The 20,204-nt window shown below is 36.9% G+C and overlaps 1 protein-coding gene across 1 annotated transcript; it reads right to left on the reverse strand.

The window, feature by feature from the left end:
- Positions 1-5,545: 5,545 nt before the first annotated feature.
- LOC137013763 (protocadherin-8-like) lies at positions 5,546-8,142 on the reverse strand. Its single transcript, XM_067377694.1, has 2 exons — positions 5,818-8,142; positions 5,546-5,728 (listed from the first exon to the last, which is right to left on the reverse strand). The coding sequence occupies exons 1-2, from the start codon at positions 8,140-8,142 to the stop codon at positions 5,546-5,548; spliced, it is 2,508 nt and encodes an 835-aa protein (XP_067233795.1).
- Positions 8,143-20,204: the final 12,062 nt, after the last annotated feature.

Consider the following 20,204-nt stretch of genomic DNA (forward strand, 5'->3'; position numbering starts at 1 on the left):
ATGTTAATAAAAGATAATTACATTTATTTAAACAAAGGAAAAAAAAACTAAGAATCATTCCTCTTCTAAGAGACCAAGGCTTCTTCTTATTCCAGCAAATTTCTGGGCATTTTTCATTTTCATACATTCCATTGATGGAAAGTAATTAAAAATAAAGTCTCAAGGTTTTGTCTTCATACATTTGCATTTATGAATGAAACATTTTCCCAGAATCAACATTACATTAATAATTATTATTATTATTATTATTATTATTATTTTTTTTTATCATCCGTTTCCTAGCAAAAGTGGATTCAGATATAACCATAGAGGACATGACTTGATGTCTTCCTACCTTCCTCCGAAGGAAGTAAATGGTTCTGCCGCCACCTAGTGGACTCTCAGATCAAACCTCTCACTGTTTAAAGGGATAGTTCACCCAAAAATGAAAATTTGATGTTTATCTGCTTACCCCCAGGGCATCCAAGATGTAGAGGACTTTTTTTCTTCAGTCGAACGCAAATTATGATTTTTAACTGCAACCGTTGCCGTCTGTCATTCAAATAATAGCAGTGATTGGGAACTTGAACAATAAGAGTCGAAAAAACTTCCATAGACAAATCCAAATTAAACCCTGCGGCTCGTGACGGCACATTGATGTCCTAAGACACGAAACGATCGGTTTGTGCGAGAAACCGAACAGTATTTATATAATTTTTTACCTCTAATACACCACTATGTCCAACTTCGTTCCAGCTAGTGAGGTCTGATCGCGCTCTGACAACGGAAGTGATGTCTCGCGCTCATTGAAGTATATGGGCGAGACATCACTTCCGTCATCACAACGCATTTTTTGACCTCACTACCAGGAAGCTGAACGAAGTTGGACATAGTGGTGTATTAGAGGTAAAAATTATATAAATAATGTTCGGTTTCTCGCACAAACCGATCGTTTCGTGTCTTAGGACATTAATGTGTCGTCACGAGCCGCAGGGTTTAATTTTGATTTGTCTAAGCAAGTTTTATTTACTGTTATAGTTGAAGTTCCCATCTACTGCTATTATTTGAATGACAGACGGCAACGGTTGCAGTTAAAAATCATCATTTGCGTTCGACTGAAGAAAAAAAGTCACCTACATCTTGGATGCCCTGGGGGTAAGCAGATAAACATCAAATTTTCATTTTTGGGTGAACTATCCCTTTAAGGGTATAGTTTATCAAAAATACACATTCTGTCACCATTTGCTGACTCTCATGTCATGTCATTCATACACTCATACTCCACCTGGTCAAATGAGGCCACCTCAGTAGTAACTTTTTTTTCATTGAAATCAATGTAATATATATATATATATATATATATATATATATATATATATATATATATATATATATATATATATATATATATATATATATATATATATATATTACTTAAAAAAGTGTTTTGAAGGAACGACTTGCGGTTCTAATAATATTTATGTAATATATATATTTTTTTTTACAATTTTGCAATACACTACAATTAATTATTACATTCCCCCCAAATTAACCCCTTCATTGCTTTGTGCTTTTCTGCATTTTGGCTGACCTGTAGACTGTATCCCCCCCACCCACCTCCCCAAACATTTATGTATTTTTTTCCCCTCAATGGTGGTCATTCTTGACTGCAATGAGTACTTTTTTTTTTTTTTTGGACTAATTAACCATTTCGAATCATGTCCCCACAATTCACAAAAACAAACGTGTGTGTGTGTGTTTTCACATAGCAAGTGCCACAAAATTTGTGAAAATTTGCAAAAAAAGTGATTCTGACGAAGTAAAAAAAAAAAAAACGTTAAAATTTTAAACTATTTATTTTATTTTTATTTTTTGCAGGACAATGTTTTGAAGCAGTAATTTTCATTGCTTTTGTTGGAACTGTACTGGTCAGATGAAGCCAGAGCACTGAGTAGTGTAACATCTAGACAGTCTCTGAGGATTGAAACATATGTAACTAAGATTATTCAATAAACTCTGCTCTTTTATTATCATTACTTCGTCTCCTTCTGCTCTGGCATTCTCAGTTAAACTCTCAGGCTGACAGAAGACATACATCTTCTGGCAGGGATTCAGCGTTCTGTGTTGAATCTAAGATTTCTGACATGGAGATCCATCCAAACTAACATTTTGGTGCAATCTATCAATGTCTTTGTATGTAACTGTAATAAGTGAAAGACACATTTACAGCTAATGCACATTTAAAAAAAAAAAAAAATGTATCCCTTAAAATTCAATTCCCTTCTGTACATTCAAGCCAAATTAATAAATAAAATGAGACATTTCACCAAATGCAACTCAAACATGTTTTACAGTTTATTTTCTTAACATTTCAGACATAATGTACAAATAAATATATAACAGACACATTTTGAATTCAGAGAAATGTTTACTTCATTAACAATGGCCATTTTGAATTATAAAAAATACATCAACATGCTTTTAAAATCAAGTAGGCAATATAATTTTAGTAATCTTTTGTTTAATTATCAGTGGCATTATAAAAAATATACTCAGCTTTTCCAAAAGGACTCAAAATATTCTCTATAAGGTCAGCTGACTGTGTAAAAAACCTTCATAAGAACAGCACACTTTCGCACATGCCCACACAATAAATAAACTGTCTGTAAAAAGCTGTCAGTAATGCAGGTTTTGTTAACTTTACACTTCACGTGTGGAACAGTGTGTTGCTGTTGGTGAATACACTGGGATGTCATGTCCTCTGACTTGTTGAGGTGAATTTACTATAGTTATATAGTCATATTCACTGTGCATTACTTTCTCACAGACATTCTGCAGTCCCTCTGTTTTTGGAATGTGGGCTTGGTGGTAGTTTTCCCTCCTGAGATTGTCTCGTTGAAGTGAACCTGTCCTAGCAAAGGAATGTGCTAAATTGCTGTTTGTCATGGCAGCAGTTGGACACCAGCAGTCATCTGAATGGCCCAAAATCTTGCACTCGCTTGTGCATGCCCACAGACCTTGATAAACAAAAAGAAGATTATCAGTAAGTATAAGCTTTTTAGTCAATGAAATTAGACATTATGACAACTTAGGGGTTTTACAAATGCTTACTAGAGCACTCAAATATGTCAGCTGATATCAAAATAGGCAGTACTTCTATAGGCTCTCAATAAAACCACATTTCTGATGTAGGTTATTTGCTGTCTTTAAGCCTTGATATTATTTGCAAAGATGCTTTTTTGCCCTGCAATAAACTTTTAAATTCTTATTTAGAGGCAACATCTACCTCGAAAGACTCAAACACAAGTGAAACGAAAAACATTGGTTAACGAAGCCAAACTATGGTAAGCCACTCATATGGTAAGCCATTCACAATGAAAGTGGGACGAAACAGCGTTAAGCCATCCGCGTTCGTTCACCGTCCGCATGACGTCATTTTCGTCATGCAGCCCAAATTTCAAGACCGCGCGGATGGTGCACGTGCAACAGTTCATACGCAAACAGGACAGAAGGGTCCACTAGGTGGCAATAAGCACAGTACTGAGCACAATGTTCAGTCGTCGAAGAAGAGTGTGTGAAGAAGCGTTTCTCAATGTCAAGGAAGGATCCGCGGAAGCCAGAATTTCGAGGATGCTACGTCATCGACAGTTCCAATGTCGAGGATCCTTGGAATTTCAAACAAGGACTGAGTCCTTCGTTTGAAAAATATCCCATATACAGGAAAGGATGCATATGTGTAGCCTTTGCGCTCTTTGTGCTCTCAAATCACCCACAATCCTATGCGCGCAGCTTTGCGATCTTGTTAAAAAAATGTTTAAAAAATGTTGGACGTTAGCGGGCAATATGCTTTCAAATGTTAGTATATTTACGTTACCAAACGTTTGTTATAACTGTAGTAAATATTTCAGATAAATAAAGTTTAACGTTTAAATGCCAGTACAAATTACTACCGTATTGATATTATAAATTATACAAATACAAATTACGTTATTGATGGCTAACTGAACCGGACCATCATTTAACAATTGTTAGCTTGGTTGCCATCACCGGCATTTTCAGCGCCGAAAGCAGACGTTTTCACTGACGTAATGACGTGCACTTGCTAGTCTGTTCCATTTACGTGTTCAATGCAAAAGAGGAGCCTCGCCTAGCCTCTGAAGGAAGTGACTTGGAAGGATCCTTGACATTGAGAAACAAAAATAAGATGAGTAAACTCAGAAGTTTTTCCATCGTTTTTGATTCCTGTTCTCTTGGTGTATCTTCTGAACTATGTTGCAATGGTAGATGTGCTATTTTTCTTTTCCGATCCTGTCCAGCGGATATACAGTTGATGACACGATGTCTGGTAGAGTATAGAAAAAAATTGTACCGCGCATGTGTCGAACTCGGTCATCCGCGCGCATCCTTGGTTTAGTATACTTTGAAAGATGCAGTCGCGTCCTCGTTGCGTCCAGACGCGGAAAGTGAAGTATACCCGGGGCTTTATACTTTATACTTATGCGCAGTCGTGTCCGCGCATCCTTCAAAGTATACTCAACCGCAGATGTATGCGGATACCGAGTTCGACACATGCACAGTAAAAAAAAATTCTATACTCTACCAGACATCATGTCATCAATGGGACATTCACTGGGCAGGATTGGAAAAGAAAAACATTGTATCCACCATTGAAACATAGTTCAGAAGATACACCAAAAGAGCAAGAATCAAAAACAATGGAGAAGGATATGCTTCTAAGTTTACTTGTCTTGTTTTTAAATTGCTTTTTCCACACTCTTCTTTGACGACTGCTCACTGTGCTCAGTACCATGTGTATTGCCACCTAGTGGACTCTTCTGTCCTGCTTGTGCATGTGCTGTTGCATGCGCACTGTCTGTGCGGTCTCAAAATTTGAGCTGCAAGTGGACGGGGTGTACGGCTGAAGTATACTTTGGGCTTTACAGAGCTCGACCGACTCGAAGGGAAAACGTGTTTAATAGCGCGTAGCGCCACCGAACGGACAGCGCGCTGTTTCGTCCCACTTTAGGTGTGAATGGCTTCCCATACAACTGTTACAACTATCCGCCATTGCCTAAAAGACCTTGAGACACGCCAAATTAAACGGAAGTGCAACCACAGCTTCCTTTTCAAGTGAAATCAGCTCTCATCATCTACTGAAATCTCTTCTCATTTCAGTAATGCGTATTAATGAATCAATGTTTTCACTAGTGTTTGTTAGAGGCTTTTTTCAGTTATACATATGAATAAATTTCACTCAGGTTGACCAATGTTTTTGTTTGATTAGTGTTTGTAAGAGGCTTTTCAGTTATGCATATGAATGAATTTCACTATGGCTGATTAATGTTTTTCGTTTCACTAGTGTTTGTAAGAGGCTTTTCAATAACTATGGCCTATACGACCCCTCATACTCTTTAATGTTGTTAAACTGAATGGGCACCCCGCCACCACCACCCCCGGTCTTTCTCTCTCTCTCTCTCTCTCTCTCTCTCTTTAACACACACACACACACACACACACACATTTACGCATCACTGATGCTTAGGGCTATACTCTTTTGAACTTTGTTTTAATGCTTGCCTTTTCTTAGTCCATCGCCACTTATATCTGAATCACTGTCATTGTAGTCGCTGTCTCCATTCCCACTGTCCTTTCCACTGAATTGAGGATCTCCTGCTGATATAGTTGAGGTGCCTTTCCATATTTTAATCAGTCTCATAGGATTACCATAACCAGGTGGATTGGAATAATCCTATTAAAACAAAAAACAATACTTTAGAATACGAACCAGATAACGATATCAAATACAGAATTCACAAAGTGCAAGAGGCTGTAACTTACTTCTGACTTGACACCGTGGCTTTTGTCCTCTAGATCAAAGACACATGTACCATCTTCAGAGCTGCAGGAAATGTCGCCGCACGTCTGGATAAAGCCAGAAAAGTTTGGCTTGTTTGAATAAGAAGGCTGAATATCATACACACTGTCACTGTGCATTGCAATTAGTGGGTCGGAGTGGTTTCCATGTGCCTTAACTATGTCCACCTTTCCAGAATGGCTGTCGCCTCGATTATCCTTCTTTTGATTATTACAAGAAGTTGCAATAAGAATAATTGCTAAAAGTAGTAGTGCGCAGCTCCCCGCCAGTACCACAATTATAATGACTGAATGATCCCCTTCCCAAGTCTCTTCGTCAGTTCTGTGCCTGAATATACTGCGGTCACTGGGAAGAGATCCTGCAGTGATGCTGAAATTGATAGTGAATACTGTCGTTAGTAAAGGTCTCCCGTTGTCACTGACACTTACTGTTATTCTCAAGTTCTCATAATCTTTGTAGTTTAGTTCACGATTCAGATAAATTTCTCCAGTGGCTCTATTAATGGAGAACATAGAGCCCCCCTCTGAGATTCTGAATGACAATTCTGCATTGACACCTTCGTCAGCGTCCCTAGCAAGTATCTGGGTTACAACGTAACCTGAAGGCGCGTCTTTGGGCAGTAGAACCTCGGCAGAACCATTATTTAGCGCAGGCTGTGTGATAGAGGGAGCGTTATCATTCTGATCAACTATTTTTAGATTGATTATTGCGCTGCCTTGGAGTTGTGGCGAGCCTCCGTCACTCGCTTGGATGCGTAGCTGTAGCTGTTTGAGGATCTCATAGTTCAAACTTTTGAGCGCATAGAGCGAGCCCGTAGCGGGATCTAGAGAGACAAATGTTGACACCGGAGAGCCTATGATGTAGGTGTCCAGGAGCTCATAGCCGATTTCGCTGTTTTGTCCTAAGTCGAGGTCTCTGGCCACTACAGTTGTGATATATGCACCTGGTGCATTGTTCTCCATCAAGGATACTTCATAGACAGGTTTACTAAACACAGGGGCGTTGTCATTCTCATCACTCAACCTTATAGTATATTGCTTAGATGTTCTTAAGGGAGGTGATCCCAGGTCTTCGGCAACAACCGTTAAGTTATACTCCGCAATTTGTTCTCTATCAAGTGGAGATGTAGTTACAATAATAAAACTGTCCTCATAGGCTTGCTGGAGTTTGAAGTTATTGTGTCCATAGAGAGTACAGTGAATCTGTCCGTTTGCACCCGAGTCCCTGTCTGCAGTGCTGATCAGAGCCACAAAGCTTCCTTTAGCAGCAGCCTCTGTGATATATGCGATTTCCGCAGTGACTGGGGTCATAGGGGTAATGGTGATTTCTGGTGCATTGTCATTCACATCCTGCACTTGAACGACAACTTTACAGATGGATGGTCTCGGATTAGGACCCAAGTCAGATGCCTGTATATCGAACTCATATGTTTTCTTGCTCTCAAAATCAATCGGGCTCTTGAGCGTCAACTGCCCGGATTTTCGGTCAATGCTGAAACGCTGCCGGATCTCCAAGGGCACCTGATTTCCAAACCCATACACAACTTCCCCATTCAAACCATCGTCTGGATCAACCGCGTTCAAATCCAAAAGCAAAAACCCCACCGGCGAGTCCTCAAGTATATCAACTGAAAAATTGGTCCGGCTGAACACAGGGCTATTATCATTAAAGTCTTTTACTTTGACGTTGATTTTTGTTGTGCTGGACCTTGGTGGATTTCCTCCATCTGTTGCAACAAGCTCCAAAACATAGGAAGCTTGTGTCTCCCTGTCTAGTTCTTTCATTAGCACCAGCTCCGCATATTTAACCCCATCAGCTCTGCTCAACACATCAATAGTGAAGTGACTGTTGACAGATATTTGGTAGCTTTGAATGTAGTTCGAACCCACATCCTTGTCCATAGCAACATCTAAAGAAATTCTTGTGCCGAGCGCTGCGTTTTCTGAAATTTCCAAAGTTGATTCCTTTCTGGGGAACTCAGGAGCGTGATCATTGATGTCCTTTACTTCCACTTCAATATGAATTAATTGAAATTGCTCATTGGAGAGACTCACAACATCGAATGCAATGAGACACTGGACTGCATTCTTACATATTTTTTCTCTGTCTATTCGTTCTCCAATTGTTAGCTGTCCATCTTTTTCTCGGAGTCTAATAAAAGATGCATTGAACTGTTTCATCATTTTGAAATTGGTCTTCGAGTCATCTGAGGGATTTAAAAACATGTCCTTGGCCAAGTTTCCGATGACAGTGGATAAAGCGTCCTCTTCAAAAGTCTGGTATTTCATGATCATTCCCACTGCTAAAGTAGACAGAAAAGGCAGTGACACAAAGACGAGAAGCACTGTCCACCAATGCCACAAAACTCGACTGCTAGGAGTCCCTCCCATCATGGCTTGCCAAGAAGTCCTGCTGTATGTGACTTCAATTAAGGCAAAAAAATGTAAAAGTAAACAGTAGTCAAGTAAGCATGTATTTTGTTTCTCTGAAGTCAGATGGAGAAATACTGTCTCTCGGTGCACACACTGTCATGTATGACAAGCTCTACTCGCAGCTTGAGAAAACAGCAATGGTTGGGTGGTTTATAGACATCTTAATGCAAATGAGATTAAGTGTGACCAATCCCTTCTAAGGGGGGAGTACTCTGGTTTTGGGACAAAATTCCAAGCTGGGAGCCCTCCTCCTGGACAGCATGCCAAATACGCATACCCTTTACTCTATTTAATTATATCTAAATGTGGATTTGTGAACCTCTTGCCTTGTGATAAACACCATAATATCATCTGCATAATCTCAGCAAAATACAATACATCACTATCAAACCAACACAGCAAGTTTCTACACCCCAAATTTCTTCAAACTTTTCCACTTTCTTCATATATAGAAAATAAAATCATGCCTTGCTCTTGCTTTTATAAGCCCTTTAAAACACAATTCAACTACACAATTTTATTCATAAGAGAGAGAGAGAGAGAGAGAGAGAGAGAGAGAGAATTATCATTATCTCAGAGTTAAATTATTAATAATTGCAAAAGCAGATGTAACTAAGGCAATGTGTAAGAAAAAATAAAACCTTTATGGTGATTTTTAGTCTTATTCCTCATACATATATGGCATAATGGTGATCAACTACTAAATTTCCCAGGTGAAAAAAAAGTATACTTCTATAATGTACTAAAAGTGCTCTATTTTCGTGCACTAATTTTGAACTTAACATACTAGAAATTCTTCTTTAGTACTTCTTAAGATCATCTTAAGTACATCTAGGTGTACTCAACTGTGCTATTTTGAGACACCATGAAATATGAACTAAAATGTGCTTTTAATATCTCTGTATTAAAAATATATATATTTAGCTACTACTTGTAGTACACTTCAAATGTACTATACATGGTATCTAAATACATTTTTTAAATACAGAGATAGTAGCTATTAAAAGCACATTTTAGTTCATATTTCATGGTGTCTCAAAATAGCACAGTTGAGTACACTTAGATGTTCTTAAGATGATCTTAAGAAGTACTAAAGAAGAATTTTTAGTAGTACAAAATTAGTGCACGAAAATAGAGCGCTTTAAGTATATTATAGAAATATACTTTTTTTTCACCTGGGTTAAGATGTGTCACGAGCGAAATCTCGGGTTTTAGTCGCTTAATATGCATGTCAGTGGTGCTGTTGTGCCCTTTTCCCTTCTGGAATCTAGCCTTCTGTACCAGGTTTTAAAAAAAGGCCTTTTCAAATAGGATTTATTTAAAGCTTCAGGGTATTTAAAGTGCTTTCTATAGGATTGTATCAAATGCTCGTGAACCTCTCGTCTGCACATGTGATATCTTAGTGGGGTATCCCAATGCGTCGTCAATGTCTGTATTATTTTTGCAATGGCAGAAGGAGGGAGATGAAGTCCCAGGAGTTCTCCTGTCTGCGTTTAGATTGAACACAATAAGGCAGCGCCAGATGCGTGTCGCCTCAACAGGACACGGTTACGGTCGTAACTCTTTTGACTAAATTAAGCTGGCTATTGAATTGCCCCTGCCGGCTTTAAGCCCCTATTAAAACGCGTTTAAGGATCCACGGAGATCGCCACGGCTATTTAAGAGATTTTCTGCTAGTTTCCCCTTCACTGGACAAAACTTATAATGGAGCCACAAAGAAACAGTTGGAATCCATCTGTCACCATTGCGCTCGAGACGCAATATGCGAAATAACTGTGGCAATAGTTTTCTCTTGGTCCTGTTTGCTTTTAAGATAAGGTTGAATCTAAGGTTCATTTTATATTAATTATATTAATTGTATATGTTATAACCTATTTCATATTTAGAATGATTAGCTACAAGGTGCAAATTAAATTACTGAAATAACCTAATAGTGAATTCAAGTCAAGTCACCTTTATTTTTTAAAGCGCATTATACATTTAAAAAAGATGCTTCACAATAATAAACGGGAAAGTAACAGAAATAACTTGATTCAAACTTAAAACTTGAGACAAGTTCACATTGTGCAGTAAAGCCCCACATAAAAAAAAAAATTGGGTTGTTTTAACCCAACTGTTGGGTTAAATGTTTGCCCACACTCAAAAAAATGATTCTAGCTGCTTGTTCAGTTTATTTAAATAAAATAAGCTGAACCAACACAAATCTTTAGTTTTTTACTTAATTGGCATTCGCACTCAATTGTATTATGTTAAATGAAATTAAATTTGCAAAATGTTAGGTCTACCTAAACCATTTGTGTTGGGACTACATGAATCATTTATGTTGCATTGATTGAACCTGGGCAGTGGATTTCTAGTTCCCAGCATGCTTTGCGTAGGGAAAGATTGGGACAGTAAATGTTGAACTTAAGTGCTGTTTAATGTGTTTTTTAGTAAATGGAAATACCTTTTAAAGTTTGAAGTTCAGTTATATTTGACATTTAAAAGAGTTTATGTTATGTCGATTTTTTGAGGTTACCATTATGCTGAAGTGTAGACCTTGTGGTTAGGCTTTAGGTGGCTACGTAAAACAAATTTATAATTTTCTCAACAAGCTTTAACTGTGCTCAAGCTAGTAATGAGAAGTTCTTTATCTGATCATTTCTTGCATGCTATAAATGTTACTTAGCATATGAAAAGTGTTATTTTAGTTTAGTTTTTATAGAAATATAAATAAATTAGTTTGAGGGCCAGCACAAAATTTACACAGTCTACATATGGTCATCAGCTTTTCCCCTCTAAATGGTCATGAAACATGTATGTCTGTGTACAACAGCTACTCAAAACCTAAGCACAAGCGCACATCTTCACCATGATGGTAACAAAAAAAAAAAAATGGTTGGATCAACAAGAATGAATTATGTTCAGGAAACATACACAGAATACGTCAAATGAAACTGGTGTGATCTCATTCAATTAGGATGAATTTCACTGATTAGTACAATTAACCTAGCTTAAGTTCAAATAAATCAGTTCAACTGTGTGGAAATAGGTGTCATAATTGAATTAAGTTAGACCAACAAGTTATTTTTTTGAGTGCAACCTGCTGGGTAGTTTTATTTAACCCAACTATTGTTTAAAAATGACTATATGGCTGACTTAAAATTAATCTAAAATGATAAAAACATATTAATAAATGTTAATTTTCAAGATATTTTGGGTTCATTTTAAGTCAGCAATACTGTAATTTTTAAACAATAGTTAAGTAAAACTACCCAGCAGGTTGGGCAAACATTTAACCCAACTGCTGTTTTAAAACAACCCAATCGCTGGGTTTGTCCATTTTCAACCCAACTTGGGTTGTTTTTAACCCAGCATTTTTTAGAGTGTAGTAAATTATAGTATACTGCATATATTATAGTATTTGCAACACTTTGTTAATGAATGCTACAGCATACTGTAGTATGAACTATAGTGAATTGATAAACTGTAATAAATACTGTAGTATTCTTTAGTTTGTACTACAGTAAACTGTAGTGTATTGGAGTATAATATACTTTATAGTTCTAGAAAACTTAGTACAGTATTGGGTAATTTGTTTACATAACTATAGTTGTTATGTGGGACCTTTATTTTTAACGTGCTTTGTAATAGAAAAAGTTTCAAAGAAGCTTCAGAATAATGAACAGGAAAGTAACAGAAATAACTTGATGCAAACTTAAAACTTGAGCCAAGTTCATATTCTGCTGTAAAGTAGCAGCAAGTCTTTATTCAGATCAGCTCTACGGTGATCTGAATTTCATGCTGTCAGCAATGGCACCACATGGAAGAGAAATGTCACAAGACCTAAGAAAGAAAATATTTTTTTTACACCAGAAAGGTGAAGAAGATCAGCAAAGCTTTACTTATGAGTCAGAATACTGTAGCAAAAGTGGTACAAAATTTAAGAAAGATGGAACTGCAACCATCCCACAGAGACGTCCAGGTCATCCACGGAAGTTAACACCTCGACAGGAGCATCATCTAATGAGAGGGGTTGAAGAAAATCAGCATGCAAGTTCACTGCAGTTATCTAAAATAGTAGAAAGCCAAACTGGGGTGACTATTTCCCGTGACACAATACAGCATACACTGCAGAGGAATGACATGCATGGGTGCCATCCACGAAAGAAGCCTCTCCTATAAAGCCCAGACACAAAAAAGCCCTCCTAGAGTTTGCCAGGGCTCATGCTGACAAAGATGAAGACTACTGGGACTCTATACTCTGGAGTGATGAGACCAAGATAAATGTTTGTGGAACTGATGGCTTCAAAACTGTATGGCGTCACAAAGGTGAGTTATATAAATAAAAATGCATGGTGTCTACAGTGAAACATGGTGGTGTCAGTGTCCTTATGTGGGGCTGCATGAGTGCTGCTGGTGTCTGGAGCTGCATTTCATTGATGGCATCATGAATTCACAGATGTACTGCTCTATACTGAAAGAGAAGATGCTACCATCACTCCATGCCCTTGGTCGTCGTGCACTTTTCCAACATGACAATGATCCTAAACACACGTCTAAGGCCACTGTTGGATTTCTGAAGAAGAACAGGGTGAAAGTGATTCAGTGGCTCCTGATCGAACACCTATGGGGAATTCTGAAGAGACAAGTTGAGCTTCACTCTCCATCCAGCATCCAGTCTCTAAAAGAGCTCATTCTTGAAGAATGGAAAAAGATAGATGTTGCAAAATGTTGTTCATTCCATGCCTAGAAGACTTTATGACTGCTGTCATTAAAAATCATGGAGGCCATACAAAGTACTAGATGATGTAGTTTTTGTTGTGGGGTGTACTCATTTTTGCATCACCCTAATTTGAATAAAACTGAAAAATGCGTAATCTAAGTTATATTATTAACCTTACTTTAATGTTATAAGTTAAACAGATGTTATATAAAACTTTGTCTTGTCAACATTTTGGAAATTGTTTTTGTGTTCATTGAGATATTGTTCAAAATGTTACTTTTGTAGATATATAATATAATTATATCATCTGAGTTTGATGAAATATGGTTCTCTGAGCAGCCAGCTGTGATAAATTGGTCTATATGAACCACAGTCATTTGACCTCTTGCCAGGTTTATAGCAGTGTGATGACAAAAGTGTTCAAAAAGGGAGGAAGGATACCATTCTCATTAATATTTATATATTTTTAAAGTATCATTAATGGCAGTTTAGTGGAATAGCTGAATAGCCAATGACAAACAAAGCAGACCGCTAAACCTCTGAAGTATTAAGAAATATCAGTCATTCTCTCTCGTGATTCACATGCCATTCACGTGCTTGCCAGTTTCACAAAAGTGGGATTCGTCAGGCCTAAAGAATCACATATTCACACAGTCTATTTGCATTTGTAAAGAGTCGAGAATGGAATAGGGACAGCATTGTGAGGGCATTTGTTCTCAAGCACTCATGAGCGTTGTTTGTCTGAAGATTTTCTTTTGAGGGTGCAAGTCTTTTGGTATGATAATTAGGATATTTGGACTCTTTGTCAAGCATAAAATCATTAGAAAAGAATTATGAGGGTGTTGACTAATCGCTCCGTTTGTTCTCTCTCCCTCTCTCTCTCTCACACACACACACACACACACATGTTTGTTTTTGTGAATTGTGGGGACTTTCCATAGACTTCAATGCATTTTACACTGAACAAACTGTACATTCTATCCCCCTACCCTGCCCCTACCCCTAAACCTAACCCTCACAGGAAACTGTGCAAACTTTTACTTTTTCACAAAAACTCATTCTATATGATTTATAAACCCATTTACATTGTGGGGACCGCTGGCTGGTCCCCACGATGTAGGTGAACTCAGGTTTATATTACATCATGGGGACATTTGGTCCCCACAATGTAATATAAACAAAAGCACACACACACACACACACACACACACACACACACACACACACACACACACACACACACACACACACACACACACACACACACACACACACACAGGTTTGTTTTGCTATCTTAGTGAGGACATTTCATATGCGTAATGTTCATAAAATGTCCTCATGAAATGTCCTCATAAAACATGTTTATGTCATGATAACAGTGTAATACCATTATCATTATACAATGTTGTGTCCTCATAAATCATGAAAACAAGCACACACTCTAAAAAATGCTGGGTTAAAAACAACCCATGTTGGGTTGAAAATGGACAAACCCAGCAGTTGGGTTGTTTTAACCCAGCGGTAGGGTTAAATGTTTGCCCAACATGCTGGGTAGTTTTTTTCAACTCAACTATTGTTTAAAAATTACTGTATTGCTTAATTAAAATTAACCCAAAGTATGTTGGAAATTAACATTAATAATGTTCAATGAATAATTATTAAATAATAAACATTTATTAAATTGCTTATTAATAAATTTATATTAATAAACTATTAAACTGTTAAATTTATATTAATCAAATATTAAAGCTTATTAATAAACATTCACCTTTTGTCTATTATTGTTGTCTCTAATTGCATCTGGATTTTAATTTCCCAACTATTTTGGGTTCATTTTAAGCTAGCCATATAACAATTTTTAAATAATAGTTGGTTTAAATAAAACTACCCAGCAGGTTGGGCAAACATTTAACCCAATTGCTGGGTTAAAACAACCCAATCACTGGGTTTGTCCATTTTCAACCCAACTTGGGTTGTTTTTAACCCAGCATTTTTTAGAATGCACACACACACACACACACACACACACACACACACACACACACACACACACACACACACACACATGCATGCACACAAAAAACACACATTTGTTTTTGTGAATTGTGGAGACATTCTATAGGCGTAATGGTTTTTATACTGCACAAACCGTATTTTCTATCACCCTACACTACCCCTATCCCTAAACCTACCCATCACAGAAAACTGTGCACATTTTTACTTTCTCAAAAAAAAGTGTCGTACTATTCAGACAAAATTTAAAAAATCAAAACGTAAAATGTTTTGCTCAAAAGTGACCGAAGAGAATAAGAGGGTTAAAGGATCCCATTTAGTTGTTTTCTGAAGCCACACATTGCCATTACTTTATCATGTTTTACATGTAGTTTAGATCATATTTCTTTTTCTTTGTGTAGTTTTAGTCATGGTTTTTGAGTATTGAGGGAATGTCACACAACCTGTCCATTTTGGCATCCAGTTCAGCTGCTTCTACCAGGTGACAAATGAATAAAATAGAGTTCGGTCAAGAAGCATCTCGTCCATTTAGTTGGCATTCCCAACTATGCTTAATGATATGGTTAGTCGCGGCCTTATCATTACGGACCTGTGACCCATCTTTCAGTTATGACCCATCGGTTGAGAAGCACTCACCTAGGCCTATCTGGTACAGTGCTTCTCTAATTATGTTTTCATTTCCCGGCAGGAATGTAGAACATGTTAATCAGTATCATTTACACACACACAAGGAAACAAATACTGAAAGCTGATATCCATGGATGTTGTTTTGAAACAGAAGTGTGATCAGAAACATTCTTCATGTTCTTGTGTTCAGCTGGTAGAACCAGTCAAACTACAGAAGGAAAAATAAAATGTCCATGTAGTCGTCTGTGTTTACCGCATTACTCACAGTGCCACTTCATCAAACACTATGGCACATCCTGCGCTACTGCTGCTGATCAGCTTGACCGTTTCTGTGAGTCAAGCCGTAAGTTTCCATGGGGGATCTGTGACCTTCATGCCTGGAAACAGATATCCAGATGGAACAGTGGAGGTAAGTCCAGGTTAATACATTAGAACTAAATTAATATCTCTGTAATCTTTTAACTGTCACCCCCCCTTTTTTTTGAGCATAGATTTGAACCTAAATGGTTGTAATTCATGAATGCTTTGGAACACAGACTAATGTTGGTCTCTTTTTAAAGAAGACACTCAGCAGACTATTGCAGAAGTGAAAGCAGCTTCAAAAAAATTGAAAGTGTAAAAAAGTATATCAGGGTTTTTTTTTTCCCCGCTACCGGGACATTGGCAGTTAAAAGGCTAATGAACATTTTTTATTTGTTCAATTTCTGTTATTTGGTATGAAACTCAACATAACTGAGATGCCTATGTGTTCCTGCAGATGCACTTTTACTACAGAGAGTCTGGTAAACTGCCCTGTGATCCTCAAGTCTCATGGGTCTGTGATAGTGGCAACTGTGGCGTTCTCACATACGCACAGCCTGAGGTGACGGATCAGGACCGGTCGGGTCAGATCCTCTGGTGCCAGTCCGAGCGTCACATGACCACCAATGTCACTGGTGGCGGGCCCTTCGCTCTGAGGTAAGATCATGTGAAAAAGAAGTAGACTTTTATTATTAACATTACTGAAGTATGAAGCAGAGAAGGACAGGTGTTGTGGAGAACTTTTCCAGCAGAACTTTTATTATGATACAGTCGCCAGCTACCGCTTTTCCGGTCATGAGTATGAGGTAACGCAGCTCTGTTTATCATATTAGATACATTTGAGAGTGTTGAAAATGATGTTATAACGTTACTCTGTGCGTTCGCTCGGCGGCTGCTGTGAGACACTGTTACACACTGCAGTAAGATAGATCGATTTTACAATATCATATTAAATGCTGGATGGCTTGTGTTGATAAATGGCATGGAATTCATTTTAAAACATATTGTACAATGGAGAAAATTTTGTATTACTGTTACTAAAAATAAAGCTGCATCTGATTCTGCTATGTTAGCTACTTCACAAAATAGTGTTTTTCTCTGAGGCATGGTAAAGCATGAGACTCGCAAAAAATCAAGAAAATTAGATTTAAACAATAAGACTAAACACATTGAGCTATATGACAATAATTAGTTTTCTGTTTATAAATATATCAAAACAGTTGTTCCCTTGTCTATTAAAACATGTAAATATTAAAGCGTCTTTGGTGTTTCCATGGTTACTACAAAATAAAACTGGAGACCGAGAGTAACGCGGGTATGACGCAATTGACAGGCGACTGCTCACACGTTCTGAAGCCTTGGATAAAATGCATTTTAAATGCAAGTTGCAATTTTCTCACAATTTACAAATAGTTGGAAACATCTGGGATATTGTACTTTAGTGAACAAAATATATAACACTGGCCTAGTGGTTTTTGGATATTTTACTACAAAAATCTTACATATTGCACATGTAATTTCATAATTACTTTTATTATCTTTGAGATATGATTAAAGTGTACTGCTGAATACTGACAAGCTTTTATGGTAAAATACAACATACTTTAATGTCATTTCTATTGTCACTTGGATTACACTTTATTTTATGGTGTCTGTATTACAGAGTATTTATACATATAGTAATAATAATTAACTACAGGTACTTACCATAGGGTTAGGGTTAGGATTATGGTTTGGTTTAGGGTTGGTTGCATGTAACTATGCATAATTTATAGTTATTATTACAGTAACTACATGAAATATTGTGTTACAAGGACATTGTAAAATAAAGTGTTTCTGAAGCTTGTGTCATGTATTTATAAATATTTGTAATTACACATTTTGTAATGAAGTTTCAGTGTACTACATTTAAATATTTATATGTAATATCAGTTAAAAATATAATCAAGTACTTTAAATGTGATTTAACATGTTAGTCAACACATCAAAATGATTGTGCTTCTTTAAAGAACTACAAAAATAACATAATATAAAATGTATTTTAAAGTAAAACATTTTACAAGTGTACTTAAGTGTGTTACATAAAAAGTGTGCTCTCTTTAAGTACACTTTAAGTAAGTAGCCTTTTTTCCATTAATAAATTAATCCAATATATTGTCTAAAAGTATATATTTTTTAAATATACTTTTAAGATTTGAAATACACTACAAGTGCATATTCAAACACTTAAGTTATTATATTGACAGCATCTTAAATGTAAAGCCTTTTAAATATGTAGAATTTTAGAGATGTTTTAATGTTCAAAAATAATTACTATTTTTAAATGCATAACATATAAATTCGGTCTGAGAAAGACATTTTAATGGCAAATTTCTTTATATATTGGTTACAAATAATTATTTGTAATATGTATTATTATATCATGAATTCAATATTGTATCAACCTCAAAGGATTCATAACATTTTTATGTCTCTAATATTGCCATCAATGTGCTCATATACAAAGTTTGAATGTATGTGTGCTACTTTTATGTACAACTAGTCGCCAATATTAATGTATCACATTCTTTAAATATAAAAAATGACATAATAATAGAATGTTTTATTAATAAAAATATCTTTCAGTGGCTCTGGTTGCTGCTGGGCAAGTAATGTTCATAATCTCAGTGAATGGACACTTCGCAGTGTTGTTGACACAAGACAACGTTCAGACACTGGGACTGCAAACAGGTCCCCCATTTCAGCAACAATACCAAACATCAGGTTTGTGCTTTTAAAATGACAATTTTTTGAGGATTAAATATGTTTGTGACCGCCAGACTGTACAATATATTTAACTGCTGTCACTTCAACTATCAAGAAAATAGTTGCGTCTTTGATAATGGTCTTTCCTCAGGGTTCCTCAGAACTGTTTTCAGCGTCTTCACCTGCTGGCCCACGACCCAGATGGAGATGATGTGAGATGCAAGTGCCCATCTTGCCATCTGCACCCAAACATAAATCTCGATGAGGTAACAGTTTCTAATGAGACACTCCCATGAAACATCCAGATACAGATTAAACAGGAAAATGCACTTTACATTAGCAATTTAAATAGCTGATTTCAGTACTGTGGATGACAGAAATGTATATAATGTATATAAAAATATTACTATTTCAAGTCAAGTCACCTTTATTTATATAGCACTTTATACAATACAGATTGTTTAAAAGGAACTTTACAGTGATAAACAGGAAATTAAGAATTCAATGATGCAAACAGAATAAATTTTTCTGTAAAGCAGCTCTAAAAGAAAAGTGTCAGTTCAGTGTTGATTCAGTTTTGTTGTAAAGATCATCAGTTATTAAATTAGCTCATTTCAGCTATAAACCAGCTCTGCAGAAAACAGTGATTCAAATTCATGTTAAATGTATGACAAAAATGTGTGTAAAAAAATCACAACAAAACAACTTGAATTATTCTGCTTATATGTTAACTTGAACTTTCCCGCTATCCGTGAGAACTCGCCACCCTGGTTCACATGACCATAAATGATAAAATGACTTCCTTAAAGTGACCATCACATGTGAACTTGTGGAGCAGACTTCACGTTCACTTGCAGTCTTGTGTCTGTTAAATCCACAAGACCACAGGATTTCCCATTTGTCATTTTAGGTTTCAGATGGGGGCTCGCGAGTTTGGATTCACCCAGCGTGTTCAATGTTTCGTACTGTAGTCTAACAACTTTCAGTTGACAAACGCCATAAAACAGTTTTAAAAGTTGTGAGTTGTGAAAATTACGAGATCTAGGACCAGTGCATGTCATTGTAAAGACTATGGGCCCTATTTTAATGATCTAAACGCAAAGTGTAAAGCGCACGGCGCAGGTGCACTCAGGGCGTGTCCAAATCCACTTTTGCTATTTTAATGACGGAAAAACGGTTCGTGAAATGGGTTGTCCCTATTCTCTTAATGAGTAATGGGTGTAACGTTCAATAAACCAATCAGAGTGTCATCTCCCATTCCCTTTAAGAGCGCCAAGGCGGATTGCTATTTACATGGCGGAATTTGTTGGCGGAAAAGCTGAATGCTTTCAAGCGAAGAAACCGATCTGCTCGTGCGCGAAGTTAAAGCGGGCTTGCAAATGCAGGCTTTCAAATAGCTCCGCGCGATAAGTCAGTTAATATATATGTGTGTGTGTTGGCACGATTGTTCAATTAATTAGCCAATTTCGTTCATCATTATAAGTAGTAATAGGCTGAATTGAAAATAGGTAGCCTAATTCTAATACAA

The sequence above is a fragment of the Chanodichthys erythropterus genome, chromosome 23, assembly GCF_024489055.1.
Source record: "Chanodichthys erythropterus isolate Z2021 chromosome 23, ASM2448905v1, whole genome shotgun sequence".
NCBI lineage: Eukaryota > Metazoa > Chordata > Actinopteri > Cypriniformes > Xenocyprididae > Chanodichthys > Chanodichthys erythropterus.